Source organism: Tachysurus vachellii, chromosome 3 (assembly GCF_030014155.1).
Source record: "Tachysurus vachellii isolate PV-2020 chromosome 3, HZAU_Pvac_v1, whole genome shotgun sequence".
Lineage (NCBI taxonomy): Eukaryota > Metazoa > Chordata > Actinopteri > Siluriformes > Bagridae > Tachysurus > Tachysurus vachellii.
Window position 1 is genome coordinate 26,812,393 of NC_083462.1, and position 16,469 is coordinate 26,828,861.

A 16,469-nucleotide genomic window follows, 5' to 3' on the forward strand; every position below is an offset into this window, starting at 1 on the left:
GAGTGTGTGTCTGTGTCTGTGTCTGTGAGTGTGTGTGTGTGTCTGTGAGTGTGAGTGTGTGTGTGTCTGTGGGTGTGTGTGTGTCTGTGTGAGTGCGCGTGTGTGTATGTCTGTGTGAGCGCGCGTGTGTGTATGTCTGTGTCTGTGTGTCGTTGAGTGTGTGTGTAATAATCCAATTATTTATAAATTAATCCAAAAAAGATTAACCCAAATCTATTATGTTGCTTAGTTATAAAAATATAGTTTTATCCTTAGTGTACAGTTGAAGTCCCATATTCTGCTATTTCTCTCTGATCAATAAAGTGATTGTATATCTGTGGGTCTGTCTTTCTATCTGTTTATCTGTCGCTTTGTTGTTGTATGAAACCTGTTTGGCAGCTGTTGTGTTTTTGTCTTTTTCAGGTTTATGCACACGTTTGTGCTTAGTGCACATGTTCTCACACACTGTTTTTTTTCCTGTGGGTGTAAGCATGTCTCGCTACCACCCGGCCGCATCTCCACGAGCAGCTTCCTGTTTGGGAGAGTGTTCTGAGAGAAGAGAGAGGGAGGGGAGCTTCCTATCTCACAGCTTCACAGTAGGGCAGCCAATCACCCACCATGATGCAGAGAGAACCACACACTATTGGGAGATCTGCAGCGTCTGTGGGTCTGACTGTTGTGCCTGTAGGCTATTAGTCCACACTTTGCATTTCCTCATCGTGCCCGTCATCAAGGCAATGCTTGGGAATTATGCACATATCCGGAAGGTTATTGCTGTTTGCCCTGCAGACCCCCGTAAGCTCTCTCTGGCTTTTTACCGCTGTGCTGTTTTCATGAGCTCACTTTCTGATATGTCCCATTTAAACCGAGTCAAATATGCCATGTAGGTCACCTCAAGAGCGGGCGAGTGTGTGGGAGGTGTGCAACTGAGCATCGTTTCTTGAGGCTTTAAGGGCAGAACTTCATGCCGGGGGCTCAGAAAAAAGGCCACTGAAGCGTGATGTCAATTTGCACAGTTGAAGAGAATTATTCAGAAGTGCAGCGAGTGGAGCTGCCGCAGCCTCTGGGCATGAGGAAACACACGTGCAGAGACAAAGAAACAAAACCACACCCAGAATAAAAATACCTTCCTTAAATGCTTACAGGTGTTCAGCAGACTAGTCTGGAAAACACAAGACACAAGCACATACACAGTTTGACACACAAACCGTTCAGGTGGAATGTCTGCTGCTTCGATGTCTGTGTGGTGCTACATGTACACACTTGGGTATAAAGACATGTATGGATTGGAACAATATGGACAGTTAGTGTTTGTTGCGTACAACCAGTGTTTGGTGTAAGCTATACATCTGGATATTTTCGTGTTAAGGCAGTTACGGTTTCTTAGCTGTGTGACGTGCTGCTGGAAGACCTAGTTTGGAGTGGGGGAACATGCTGTCCTCCTTTCTCCTTCTGCAGCCCACTTTCTCCTGAGCAAAGTGTATTCAGGGCTGTCCCTGGCTTGCTGGGAACAAAGATGGCCCTGATGTCTGATCTCCAGCATAGGTGCACAAAATGCAAAACAGCACCCTGGTAGACGTGTAGCACTCTCATAAACCGACACGACTCTTTCAAGAAGATCAAATGGGTTTCTGTAATTCTTCTTGATTGCAATCATTATCACAGCATGGCTGAGTTCATGGATCAGAATCTGATTCATTTTCTATCAAAGCCTGGATCTGTGTATACGCTCACAACACCTTATCGTTTCTATAGTAACGGATCATTCGCAGCGAATTGGAAATAATCTATGGCTGAGAATGTATTTTTAAGGTGTTATGTTGTCTTTGTAGAAGCCAACATTCTGTTTTCCTATTTAATCTTAAACAAAAAAATTTCAAATTTAATGCGGCCTAGAGCTTTCGAGCCAAATTCGGATATGTTGTAGTCCCTGGTCTGAAGTTTGTTGTTATTACTTTTCTAAGCGATCTGAGTACCAGTACTTCCGTTACCGGGTCTCAAATTGGCCTTTTTTCCCATAGACTCCCATTATAAAATTTGGAGGTTTATAACTCGGCAAGCTTTTGAACTATCTACACCAAACACGGCCAGCTCCTTTAGGGTGATACTCTGATCAAACTTTTAAAGTGGTGTACCGACTGGCCCTCCGGTTGTGCCGCAGCCCCGCCCCCAAAATATGCAAAATCAAAAAACTTTTTAGAACATGGACATGTGACATATCAAAACACTCAGAACAATGAGGGGAACATCCTCATGTGTATTCTGATGACGTGACGTGACGTCACGTGAAAATCAAAAATTAGCACAACATGAACATGTGACATATCAAAACACTCAGCCCAATGAAGGGAACTTCCTCAGGAGTATTCGGATGACGTCACATGCTCGTCTCCACTTGCCTCCAAATGTTTTGGCACCCTATCTTTCTGTCCACTTGCCTCCAAAAGTAACACTGTCGCGACGAACTTTACAAATCTAGTTTAACATTTTCAAGCTTAGTAATGTTTTCTGTTAGGAGTGTTATGGAAGGAGTTGCAGGTGTCAGCACTTTGTAAATGTCAGCAAGTTGGTTCTTGTTGGTTAAAGAAACACACAAATATGCAACTTCTCATGTTGATGAGAAAACACAAACCCCTCGGTGCTGAAAACTCGGGTTTCTGTAACGTTAAATATAATTAGGAACGTTTACACAGCCCTTGTTGTTCGTTTAAAAATGATACGTTTGTGAACGTCGGCAAATCACTTTAGTATAAGCTTCACAAACTAGTCCTAATATTCAGATTTAAAGTTTGTTTCTGTATTTGTTTATTTATTTTTTAAATCTTTTCCCACCTTGCATGTTTGTGGTTTGTGTCTGTTGTTCTTTATATATTAAGTCTGTCTCTGTTTGTACCGCATTATGCTGCGTTGTAAATATGAGTAATAGTTTGTAGTGAATATGTAGTTTGGTTTTCATCCACTCTGGTTCTATTTTGTATTTATATTATCTATAATTTTTTTTGACTTATTTTTTCATGTAGTCACAAAAGTAGCCTCTGTCTTAAACTGATCTCAATCTCAACCCCTTATCTTTCACTATTACACACACACACACACAAGTTTTCTGTCATGTCACCAGAAGCGGACATCGTAAACAGCTTGCATAGGCGACATCCAACCTTTCATTTTCACACTATTTACTAAATTTGAGGTCTAAACTGAATTAAATCTCAAGTGCGACCGTGGTTGTGTGTCGAGCAAGTTAAATCGAACAGGCTTAAATCTTGATAGAATTCAATGGCCTTTTTGTCCTTATTAACATCAACCAGTCACTCAAGCATATACCGGCGCCACGAACAATATGGTAGCACTCGTTCTTCACCTTCAAGTGAAAGACATTTAAAAGAAACTTTTCTGAATGAAAGAGTTTTGCAGTTAAACCCATTTGAATAAAACATTGAGACTGCACTCCTTTGTACGTCTCCGTACTGCATAGATGAAATCATTTTTTAGTCAAGTCAGAGACACCAGGTTTTTGCCGATGATGCAATGTAGTTTCAGTTCATGAATAAAAATCTTTTTATTGCTGGATTTGTTTGTTTTCTCTAGTGTGTACTGAGTCCTTGCATCGTTTTCTGTGGTCGGAATAGAGAAGTAACAGTTTCTGCCGTTTACCTCAGTGTTCACATCACATTTGGCTGATTTTATTTTTTTTCTCAAAGATAAAATCCAAACCAGACTGAGCAAAATAAAATCGGCCTCATTAGTAAAACATTCATGTTGACAAAAATGGTTTTAAAATACTCTTGAGATAAAAGAAACTGACTCTAGTCAGGCTGAAGTAATGTCGTTTACATTTAAGTCTAGAAGATGATGCCTCATTAAATTGCAGACTAGAGATTTTGCTCTCTAGACAAAAGGTCAATAAACATCATGTGCTTTATTTTATTTTTATTTTTTTTTAAAGAATACCCGCTTTTTTCTTTCCCATAGCTAACTAGTTTGTCTTATTTTATTAAGTTATCTAGCAAAACTTGATGAGACTTAGCAAGCATGTGCCTGGTGAGCTGGCTGATGAATTTCTTATTGTCCTTCATCCCCCTGTGGTGTGACTCATTTCTTTAACACAAAAGCTGTAACTCATTCTAGGTCATGCTGGCGCCTGCGGATCATGTCGTAGTGCTTAGAGAACGCCATTCACACACTCGGATGCTTATGATGACTCGTCTCATCTAGCTGTTTAAATGCTGGAAAACATCTGACTTTCATCCTCGAAGCTCTCCCTATCCTTTCTGTTCCATCTGCGTCTGGACGCCATCGGCTTGTTAGCACAAGCTATGGTCTTGTTCTCGGCAGGATGATTAGCGGTTTCAGGCTGATCTTTGCAGATCTTTCCCACACACAGACACCCAGCATTCCCCTGTCTCTTCAAGCCATTAGGTAACGTAATGAGCTTTCAAAGAAATCTTTGCTGTGTTTTTCCCCTCTTCTCACCCTCTCATGGAGTTACTGTGGAGCCAGATAGGTTTGGACTTCTCAGTGCTTTTGTTTCCCTGCTAATAAACCCTGTGGCTTTGTGAATTCCCATGAGTCCTTGCAGTTTCTCATTCATAAACCAGTCACCAGTTGTTACTTCTAGTGTTCCATGCTGCAAAAGTCACCAGTCAGGAGTGTGTGTGTGTCTTGCACCTTCAGTTGGTAAAGGCCGTTGATTAGATTGTGTTACTGCTTTCCAGGTTCGGAGGTACAGGACTTTGCTGGACGCTATATTTAGCACGTTGCGCCAGGAGCAGTGTGTGTTTATGGAGAGATGCCTGTACAGCTCCATAAATAATAAAAAAGACTAGATGCCAAAACCAACCGCTTTCACATCACGTCTTCTGCACCTGGTCTAAACCGCTAGTCTTTGATTTGGAGTGTAAGAGTTAATCTCCAGCAATGATTTATGGCACAGAAAGGTCTTTTACGACACCCGGATACAGTGTGTGTGATGCCGGCGTGTATCGTGTTAGCAGCTGATCTAGCTGTCCTGGTTAAGTGGCTGGAGTGCCAGCTTAGCGTTTGCCTGATAATGTTTTAAGAAACGTTAAAGTTTGGGGCCTGATACTGGTGTGAAATGCTGACAACACTTATCATGGATGGAATTATAAAACATAACTGATAGTAGTGAATGAACATGTGCTTAAATTAGGTCATAATCAGTAGATGTTGGCTCTTTACGTGTGAGACTGGATGCCCCTGAGCTAGCATGTAGTGTATTGTTGTTATTGTATTGCACTGTTCAAGATGCCTGGAGGTTCATATAAGGTCTTAATTTGTATGAAATTTCATTTAACACATTTACTAAAACTATATTGTTTTATATCTTAATATACAGGGTATTAGACCTTATTCTGCACATACTAACTGCATGCTTATTTGTGTAAACACATTTGAGGCTAAACCACAGGGTGCAAAGTCATGTTTCTACCGTGTCATCTTTTAAAGCTTTATACAGGGAAATTGTCTTTTATGCGAGTTTTAATTAAGGAGTTGGACCTGTAACTGCATTGACAGTGTCTTGACTTGCGGGGATAAACTAGCAACGGTGTGCTCTTTCATTTAGAACAATTTAAGACAACTTGGAAAATTTTGGTGATGAAAACCTGTTTACAACAAAATACATAATGCATGAGTGATCAGATTCACTTCTGCAATCGCAAGGATTGGCCACGTGTTACGCTGCAAAAAAGGACGCTGGATTCAGATGAGTCAGGGGCTCAGGTGGGTGCGCCTCGAGAGATTCTCTCACTTTACCTGACCTAGTCTTAGCCTCTGACACTGGCTAAACATCCAGTGCATATGGCACACAAAATTGGAAATGCTTCAGGAGTTTAGAAATTGTCATCTGGTTGGTTGGATTCTACAGGATTCCTGTCAGTTTTAATTGGTCTGCTAGGAAACGAAGCCAACGTGACTATATATTATAGTGTATTATAGTGTAATGTGGTAATATATATTGTATATTATAAGTGTAATGTAGTAATATAAAGTATTGTATATTATAGTGTAATATAGTAATAAAAAGTATTGTATATTATAGTGTAATATAGTAATAAAAAGTATTGTATATTATAGTGTAATATAGTAATATTAAGTATTGTATATTATAGTGTGGTGCAGTGTAATGTTGTGTATATCATGTTGTATAGTGTATTGATTTGTAGTGGAGTATATTATAGTTCTGTGCAGTATATCATTGTTTTTATTTACTCATGTAGGACAGCATAATAATGAGATGCATCCTTCTATTTAAAAAAAAAAGAGAAATTAGAATCACTGAACAAAATCGCTGGAGGAAAATTAACTAAATGAAATTGAAACTCCTGTTTTTCTATTTGCTGGTTACTGTGGTGTGTGTGTGTGTGTGTGTGTGTGTGTAAGTTAGCACTCGTCTGGTGAAGATATTTCAAGGCACTGAAGTTCAAGGCACTGAATTGCTAGAGCCAAGCGTTCAATGTGGGTTTGTGTACTCTGATTGCTCACGCAGCATAATGCCAGCACCCATATTAAAAGGTTGAGTGGCTAGAGAGATAATGGAAGGAAAGAACATAAGAGCACAAGAGATCATCAGCAGGGCGGGGAGAAAGATGCATTAGCAAATTTTTAGAAGCAGGAAATGTCATAAAGGAAACCTAAATGTTATTGACTGTGTGTTTGCCGAGAAGCTTCTCAGAGTTCCACCAATGCATTTGCGTCACTCTGGCTTGCTGCCTTTTAGCAAAAGTCTTGTCAATCACATCGGCCCCTTGATGGCATGTGAGTTGGAAGGTTGTGTGTAACTGGGGAGGGTCACAAGGTTATAGCAGGCGAGACTTGTGTTATGTAGATTTATGTTCAGGAAAATGTTTGTAGAATATATGGGAGGAATGAGGCGAGGAATGTAATAAAGCTAGTACATGCTCTAAATGCACATTTAATAGCTTCAAAGATTCATCGTGTTAGGTCCTGTGTGTCAGTGTATAGTGTCTACTGTAGAAAGAAAATGCTGCACAGCATGTCTCAGTTAGTCATGTGCAGATTTCTTTAGTGACCTGTCTTTTTAGAGTGTAGAATTAACCTAATGGAGTAAGAAAAGATCCAGGCTTATACCTCAGTCCTGTAGCCGCATGCAGTTTCTGATTAATAGTCCCTTAATAATATGTAGCTGTTGCTGAATAATATGCCTGAAGAACAGCGGTTAATGGAGAAGTTAATGCTCATTTTATGAGAAATTACACAATAACGTAATAACTCAGAGTTTGGCGTTATAGATAGCGTCTGTAGATAAGCTGTTATACTTACGTACTTATTGTTCAAATTGACTCACTCTCTCTCCTTCCTTGTTTTGTAGCTCTTCCGAGAAGTAAGAATAATGAAGATTCTGAATCATCCAAATATTGGTGAGTTTCTGAGAGATTCTTACACACATTTTACATTTTACGAAACATTTTATGATGCTGGTGATTTTTATTTATTTATGTATTTATTTTTAAACGTATTTGGACTGTCACATGCCTGAGACCCAGTAACTATTTAAAACTATTGGGGGAAAAAATGTAATATATTTTACAGTGTTATATTACATTTTAATATAATACTAAATCATATTATAATAATGGTACTTCAATAATATTTGTCTGTTCATTTGTCTTATTAAAATATATCACCTATATTTTGATAGTGTATTTTAACTAAACATAATGTCATTTAAAAAATTTGTTTCTACTCATAGGACCCATTTTATAACAAACATTTATTAGATTTTATTTGATATTATTTATGGCATAATAACAGTGATATCAGTAGGCTGTAATTTCCTACTAATAAAAGAAGAAAATTAACAGTCCGCTTCACGGACGCTCAGGAGCCCCCAGACTTTGTTGCTTAGCCATGAAACTGAAGGAATTGACTTTTTTTTTTTAGCTTGCTCTACCTCACCTTCATGCTAATGTAGAGAATTAATGCTTCTGTGAGTGCTGCTGTGTGAGGAGGAGGATCTAGGATGCTGTGTGCTTTCCACATGTCTACTTACTAATCAGAAAGCACAGGCACATTTTTTGTATGTACATGACATTCTGTGGCATCTCGTTTTTATTTTTTTATTTTTATTTTTTTTTACACGTGTTTATTCATTAAACAGTAAAGTGTTCTGTTCATGTGAGTTTGTCAGAACAGCATGATTGAATGTGTGTGTGCATGTATGTGACAGTTTAGCTTGCACTGATATAGACAGTGTATAGAGGGAGGAGGACAAGGAGGAAAGCTAACTTATTAATAGTCTCAACCATTTACATTTACAGCATTTGGCAGATGCCCTTATCCAGAGCGACGTACAAAAGTGCTTTGAAGTCTCTATCGTTGAACACATTAACTCTGGTTTATTAGGTTACATACGTCAGATACCATAAGCCTAAATCACTGTCCAATTTTTTTTTTTTTTAAATACACACACAACAAATAGGGAAGAAAGTGCTAATTGAAGTGTTTCAGCTAGTGACTGAGCTTTCTGGACTCCTAGGGAAAGTTCATTCCATCATTTATACTACAGTCTTGTCTGATGCGTCTGGTGCAGTCTGATGCGTGCAGCTACCGGTAGCCAGTGGAGGGATTGCAGCAGCGGGGTGGTATGTGAGAACTTGGGCAGGTTGAAAACAAGTCGTACAGCTGCATTCTGGATCATTTGCAGAGGACGAATTGTGCTCATAGGTAGATCTGCCAGCAGTGTGTTGCAGTTGTCCAGTCTTGAGATGACAAAAGACTGAACAAGTACCTGAGCAGCCTGTGTGGGCAAAAATGGCCGAATCCTTTTAATGTTGTAGAGAGGGAACTGACAATAGCGTGTCACTTTAGCAAAATGCGAGGAAAAGTACAGTTGAGTGTTCATAGTTACCCCAAGGGTGCGAGCTGTGGCAGAAGGTGAGATCAGATCGTTATGCAGGGATATTGCAAGATCATGACCTGGGGATGAATCAGCTGGGATGAGAAGCAGTTCAGTTTTACTAGGATTGAGCTTTAACTGATGAGCTGTCATCCACGATGATATGTCTGCCAGACATGCTGAGATACGAACAGAAGGGGTGGTATCTGAGGGTGGGAAGGAGAAGATAAGTCGTGTATCGTCAGCATAGCAGTGGTAAGAGAACTTGTGTGAAGAAATGACTTCACCAAGAGAGTGAGTATACAGGGAGAAAAGAAGAGGACCAAGTACTAAGCCCCGTGGGACACCAGGGGAGAGTCTCCGTGGAGCAGATGTCACGTCCCTCCATGTTACCTGATATGTGTGTCCTTCAAGGTAGGAAGCAAACCATTCCAACTCTGATCCACAAATCCCAAGACTCCTGAGGGTGGACAAGAGAATCTTGTGGTTGACCGTATCAAACTCTGCTGAAAGGTCGAGGAGAATGAGGACAGATAACAGCTTGGATGATCTAGCAGCATGTAGTTTCTCATAGATATCCAAAAGGGCTGTCTCTGTGGAATGAACTGCTTTAAAGACAATGGTTGGGATCTGGGAGGTTATTCTGTGAGAGATAGACGGACAGTTTTTGAAAGAAAAGAGAGAAGTGATACCGGTCTGTAGTTCTAATGGATCCAGAGCAGGTTTCTTCATGATGGGAATAACCCTTGCCATTGAAGGTAGCTGGTACATGACCAGATGTTATGTATCCTTCGATGATAGTGGTAATGAAGGGCAGAAGGTCTTGTGAGATGATCTGGGGCATAGTGGAAGGGAGCGGATCCAACGGGCAGGTGGTAGGATTGAGTTGTAAAATCTCTGCTTCTGCTACGGTTGAGAAATGTGACAACGAAGGAGTAGGGGAATCTTGGCTGTGAGATGTAGGTGCAGTCGGGGCAGAAGTGAAGGTCCTGCAGATTTCCTCAATCTTCTTGTGGTAGAAAGAATCAAAGTCGTCTGCTGTCAGGGAGGTTGAAGCAGGTGGAGCCGGGGGGTTGAGTAGAGAAGAGATGATAACGTGGAGCTCATCAACCTACACACATTCTAATTTTTCTTTCCTCCACAATCAAGTATCTTAAATGACTTCTCCCTCTAGCAGCCAAGCCTAGCCGTACCAACATTATTTCCTACATCGATTAAATGCAAAAGCTCTGAATTCATCTGACCGAACCACGTGGGGTTTGTTGTGCTGGGATATTGATATCTCTGTGTTTTTTGAATTGAAAATTGCTTCTCACACAACTGTGTGATGTAGAAATTGTGCTAGCTTGTCTGGAATTAACTAACGAAAATGAACTAAAATATCTAACTACCACTGGTTTGCTGGTTTCAGTCAAACAGACTAAATGTCTGAGCACTGTAATTGAATTAGTGAGCACATTTTTTTCTGGCATACAAGAAACACCCCCCCCCCCACACACACACACACACATTCTATAAACACTTTGTCTTTTTTACTTGATTCTTTATTCATGGATATATTTTAAGTGTAAACATACAATTTCCTGAGTGTTTATCTGCGCTGTACAGTGAGAGAAAAAAATCCTGCACACTGATTAGACTACTGAGTGCTTGACCTTTGGCTGGAAAACGACACCGTAGTTGATCACAGATGCCCTCGTTACAAACACAGACAGATGAATCGTTTCAGACTTCAGAAGGACAAAGCATGCGCCATGTGTTTTTCACTAATTATTACATTATGTGAAGTTAGATCAGTTATTGAAACGCAAACCTGTTGTTCAGATCACCTACATGTCTGTACACACACGGATAACTGTGTGTTACTAGTTCGTTTAATTAAGTGGTTTGTTTTCAGAAAAAACATATCAGTGAACTTTGTCACTTGATTGAGGCACACAGGATTTTCGAGTGTCCCGACCTCTTAGCCTAACTGTGTGAAATATCTAGAAGAGCTCTCTAGGAATCTGGCTGGATAAAAAGTGCAGATGTTATCATGGCATTACTGTGATTGTGCACACACACCATCACCTGCAGCTGTCTGCCATGGGCCGAGCACACACACACACACACCACACACGTCAGATAATCTGGCCTGGGGAAGTCTCGTCTTTGGCATCACTGGGGTTATTGTGTTTGGTCACGTTATCTCTTCCGTAGCAATGACCCAGTTTTGTTTTGTAGAAGAAAAACGCATTGCATTGGCAAAAAAAAAATTGGTGTTGGCCTTGCATTAAGCCTGAAGAACAGGAAATGGTTCAGGCTGCAGGATATGTTAAATGAAGGTGGCAGAGTCATGATGTGGTTTTGTGGAGGATCACGTTGTTCTTTAGGTGTTATGTAGAGCTTAACACCAGCTAGTTTCCTTTCTCGCTTTCACTCAGTAAGCTACATTTCTGTAACATATTTACATATTTAGCTTAACTGTTATAATTGCAATACTATTACAATTGTATGATTATGTAAGAATTAAAACATGAATGTAATAGGGAAATAACCCAGAGTTGATCTTTTCCTATCATAGGACATCCTGAAATGTTTTATTCCACTTCTACCACAGCAAGATTCAACAATTTTTATTTTATTTTATTTATTTATTTTTTTTGTTTGTTTTTATTTTTAACATTTATAGAATTTAGTACTATACTTTCTGACATTGTTTGCATGTTATTTTTTTCTTTCTCAAGCTCTGACGACAATAGCTTTAAATAATGGCATTTACGTGTACTTTTTAGTCATTTGCAGTGTGACTGGTTGGGGAATGTCCATGAAGTTTCTTACCGTGTAACAGTTTAACTACAGCAAAAGTAGCTAATAAGACGCTAATATGAAGAAATCCCTTTTATTCATCATATGAAATATTACTGAGAAATCAAAAAGCCACAAAGCTCTGTTATAGCTTTACCTCTGGTTGTTACACAGCACTCACACTGGAGACTCCTTCCATAACTATTTTAATAACATAACTAATTACTTCATCTAAACTAGATAGATATGAAAGTAGTAGAGAAATGTGCAAAGGAACAAGCGCAGTTAAATATGTAAATATATGTACAACAATAAATAAAGGTATAGCAGGTGTTATGTGCAAATAGGTATATGTGCCAGTTGTATAGACAGTTCAGTATGTAATTTTATTTGTATATATATATATATATATATATATATATATATATATATATATATATATATATATATATATATATATATATATATATATAAAATGTATATGTATGTGTATATATATATATATATATAATGTATATGTGTGTGTGTGCGTGTGCGTGTGTGTTAGGGCTGAAACGATTCATCGAGTAACTCGAAAAATTTATAGAGGCAAATTCCTCTGCCTCGAAGCCTCTTTTAATTCATTTTAAAGCTCTCGTCACGTTCTTGTGCAATTATTGTGTGCGTGACAACGCACTTACGTCAAAGCGGAAGGAGACACGAGGAGTTAGCGGTCTTTTGATTTGAGGGCGTGTGCTAGTGCGGGCTGCAAAATGGAAGGGCAATGTCAATGTCAACAATGTCAATGAGCAAAGAGAAGAAACAAACAGGAGAAAACGAGAGAAAATGTCCAAGGTTTGGGACACCATCAGAGCGTCTGTTTTCAGCAGCAGGAAACATTGCTTCAAAGCGCAGGGCAAGCCTCAGTTGATATGTTGATATGCTTACCTTTCTTCATTGCAATCACGTGCTCCTTTAAAGACTTTTAAAGCACACACGTTGAGAGAGAGAGAGAGAGACTTTTATATTCTGATTAATATATATATGGTTAAAGCACTCTGTGTGAAACCATGCATGGCCTCTAGTTTAAAGTTCCTGTCCATGTTTTTTGCCTCTTAATTACCACAAAGCATTCCAAATTAGACAGTAAAGGCTTATGTTATGCCTGAGCTGTAGATTTAGAATCTTTTAGTTCTGAAAGTTAAGTTGCATGACTTAAAGGCAGTATTTTTGTATTATTATTATTATTATTATTTTATTTTATTTTTTTTATTTATTATTTTTTTTTTAATGTATGCCTTAGTTTTGATACTTTAAAAAAGTAATTTGAAAGTAATTTATTTTTTTGTTTTTGCATCTCAGAAAAGAGTTCATTTAAAGCCCAGAATATCTGGCACTTAAATGTACTTAATTCTTCTGTCAACTTTTTGTCATTGTTCACAGTACAAGTACAGACAGAAACAATGGGTATTATCTAAATGTTTATTTTTGATAGAAAATATTGTTGTATGAATTGCATACTATGCATTTAAAAAATAAAAGTTCATTTTTCTAAAAAAAAAAAAAAGAAAACAATTAGTTCAGGGGTGGCCAACCAGTCAGAGACCAAGAGCCACATTTTTTACTGTGTTACTGCAAAGAGCCGCATTATACACATAGGCACACTTGAACATCACCTTTTCTTTCCCTGCCATTTTGAGAGCGAACTTGACACAAATTGTTTACTCAAATGATCTTGCACCTACTGGGAAACTTTGAGGTATTTTCATCCCACTCACATGCGTGTTTGAAGAAAATACCGTATTGAACTCAAGCGAAGCGAACACGCATATTAAAAAGACACAAATACAAACTTTGGTATGAACGTAAGAGCCGCATGAAACCGGGCAAAGAGCCACGGGTTGGCCACCCCTGAATTAGTTGTTTATTTTAAGAGACCCGTCTTATTTTCTGTTGTATATTTAATATTGCTCTTTAATTAAGCAAAAATACATTTTATCCAATTAATCGATGACATTTTTGGTAGAATACTCGATTACTAATATATTCGATAGCTACAGCCCTAATATGTGTGCATAATGTAGATTGTGTGTAGAAGAGTAACCAAGACATATAGAGTGTATGTACAGATAGTATACATAAATGGATGTGAACTAGGGTAAACACTGAATTGACATTTATATACCATAATAATTGATGGAAAAGATGTGACCGAGTGTACAGGGTGTAACAGAACTGCAAGGTGATTACAGAAACCAAAGTATTAGTGAGATGTCAGGGTGTAGTGTAGAGTTCAGCAGGTTTATGATTGTCGGGAAAAACAGGCCCTGAACCTGCTGGTTCTGATGCGGATGGTCCTGTATTCATGTGTACCAAACACATTCACATAATTCTTGTATTTGGAGCTACTGTTAGAGCGGTGTAGTTTAACATGAACACCGTCTGACCAATCTGATTTGAGAATTTGACAGAGCTACAGAGACCTGCATCAAAGTATGAGACTTTGCTCAGTAATATATGCTGTTCAAACAAAGTATACACCTAAACTGAACTATTTCTGTTTTTGTGTCTCTTTTTCTCCTTCTCCTTTTCTCCACTCTACAGTAAAGTTATTTGAGGTCATAGAAACGGAAAAAACCCTTTATCTGGTGATGGAGTATGCCAGTGGAGGTGAGAACATGTTACCATTATTCATCACCAGTTCATCCTTCAATTCAATTCATCCTTTGTTGTAATCTGAATGTTCTTGATTACTGCGAGTGCACTGCAAACATGGATGCTGTGTAATGTATTATGTGGTTTCCTTTGCAGGGGAGGTGTTTGACTACCTCGTAGCACACGGTCGGATGAAGGAGAAGGAGGCCAGGGCTAAATTTAGACAGGTATAGTACTGCAGTGTGCTCAAAAACACGATAAAACAGACATTATCACAGGCATTGTGGCATCCTGTACATTTAGGCCATTTGGCTATAATGTGTGTAAGCATACTGGCTGTGCAGTTATGATGTAATTGCCATCAGCACTACATCCCACTGGTCTACTAAGTCAGTCGTGTAGGTTATTAAATACCCAGGGTCTCCTTCTCTTCCTCCTCCTCCTCCTCCTCCTCCTAATTCTTCTCCTGCTCAGAGTGTCGTCATGCAGCTGCTAGGAGACTGGCTTATCTGGGGCAGGATGTAGCACTAGGCACATTACAGCATAACATGGATGTGACGCTTTCAGATCCTTTCCAAGTCAGACAAGTTAAAAAATAGAAACATGTCGCCAACCTGTAATGTTGCTTCTTTTAAAGCCGCAGGTCATGTCCGAGATAGACTAAAGTTTTTTGGTTCATGGTGGCTAAAATGCATGAGAAATCATTTTTGACATATTCATATAAACAAGACTTTTTTTGTTAACACTGTGTTCAGTGTTTTTTCCTCATCTTCATCATTTTTGTTTCCTTATCTTCACATTAGTAGTATGTTTATGACTTTTTTGAATAGATACATGTACGACGCTGTATCCTTCTTTCTTTGTTGGACATTAAATCATAAAATGACCAAATACAAAGCCAAATGATTAAAACAGTGAGGTTTAGCTGCTCGATTGTGGCTCCATCCTGATCACAGCAGACCATGTTGCGCTAGCCAGACACATGCCCCACTTTTAATCAATGGGATTCTGGGAAAACGTGGCCAGTGTTGTCGATGTAACTAATTTGACTTTCACACACCACTCCACATCATGGGTCATTCGATTTGTCCTGGTGTGTTCCACCTTGATCCCTAAACATGCTGTTCTCTCTCTCTCTCTCTCTCTCTCTCTCTCTCTCTCTCTCTCTCTCTCTCAGATCGTATCAGCTGTACAGTACTGCCATCAAAAACACATTGTGCACAGAGACCTCAAGGTACGAGCCGAACGCTGTTGCTCTGTGTAGATTAGTGGAGCAGGGCTTATCACTGACACCCTCGCTCACTCACTCAGTTTGACCAGGCTTGGCTTTTGTGCCAGTGACCACAAAGGCAGGAAACTGCAAAAGTGGCACAATCAGTTCCATGTGCTCGAGAAAGATCATTCTTAGCCAACATGAATTAGCTGCCAACTAATTGGTCATCATTGAATTTTGGCAAAAACACACTCTCTCTCTGCAGATTACTCGCTGCTTTAAACGTCACAGTGATTAGTGAGTGGATTTAGACTGAGACTTATATAATACGATACAAATGTTCTCCAAAGTGCTGTTTTTTTTTGTTAAACCTCTTGAACTATTCAAGTTCAGATTTAGTTATAACTGACTGATCTCATATAGAATAGTTATTTAAGAATATAGCTTTCTACAGATAAAATGATTCACTTGTTAATAAAATAAACAGATAAAGTGTTATAAAGCAATAGACTTTGTCATTCTGCCTTTGTGGTGGACTAATGGTGCAAAGTGCATGTGTAATAAGCATCAGCAGGAATGTAGTAAATGCATACGATAGAGTGATGGGGGAAGAAACGTGCCTGCTTGGTTGCCCATTTCACCTTTTAGTTTCAACCGTCCCTTACACTGCGCTTCTTCAATGATGCATGAGTTCTTAAAACCATGTCAAGAGCAGGGGGAAAACCTCATTTGCTGAAATCTGTTCTGTCTCTATTTGGTCCTCTTTACTCTGTGGGATGTGCTGTCAAATGATGCATTTATGGTTATATCCTCCTTTTCTGTAATTTTGTCGTTTGCTTGTATTCTCTCACTCTGTCTTTATAAAATTTCAGCAGTTGAAGAATATGAATATGCCATGCGTGGATTTTTGTTTTCATGATTGTTGTTTCCTCTTCCACACTTAGGCAGAGAATCTGCTGTTAGATGCAGATATGAACA

The 16,469-nt window shown here is 39.0% G+C and overlaps 1 protein-coding gene across 6 annotated transcripts in view; it reads left to right on the forward strand.

The window, feature by feature from the left end:
• mark3b (MAP/microtubule affinity-regulating kinase 3b) overlaps positions 1 to 16,469 on the forward strand; it is a 56,432-nt gene that overhangs the window by 22,188 nt on the left and 17,775 nt on the right. For all 6 annotated transcript variants that reach the window (XM_060866523.1, XM_060866522.1, XM_060866516.1 and 3 more), the window contains exons 4-8: positions 7,331 to 7,379; positions 14,228 to 14,293; positions 14,435 to 14,505; positions 15,456 to 15,512; positions 16,436 to 16,469. The exon at positions 16,436 to 16,469 is cut by the window's right edge and continues 203 nt beyond it. In XM_060866523.1, the coding sequence (XP_060722506.1) occupies positions 7,331 to 7,379; positions 14,228 to 14,293; positions 14,435 to 14,505; positions 15,456 to 15,512; positions 16,436 to 16,469 (277 nt within the window). The remainder of the gene's footprint in view (positions 1 to 7,330; positions 7,380 to 14,227; positions 14,294 to 14,434; positions 14,506 to 15,455; positions 15,513 to 16,435) is intronic.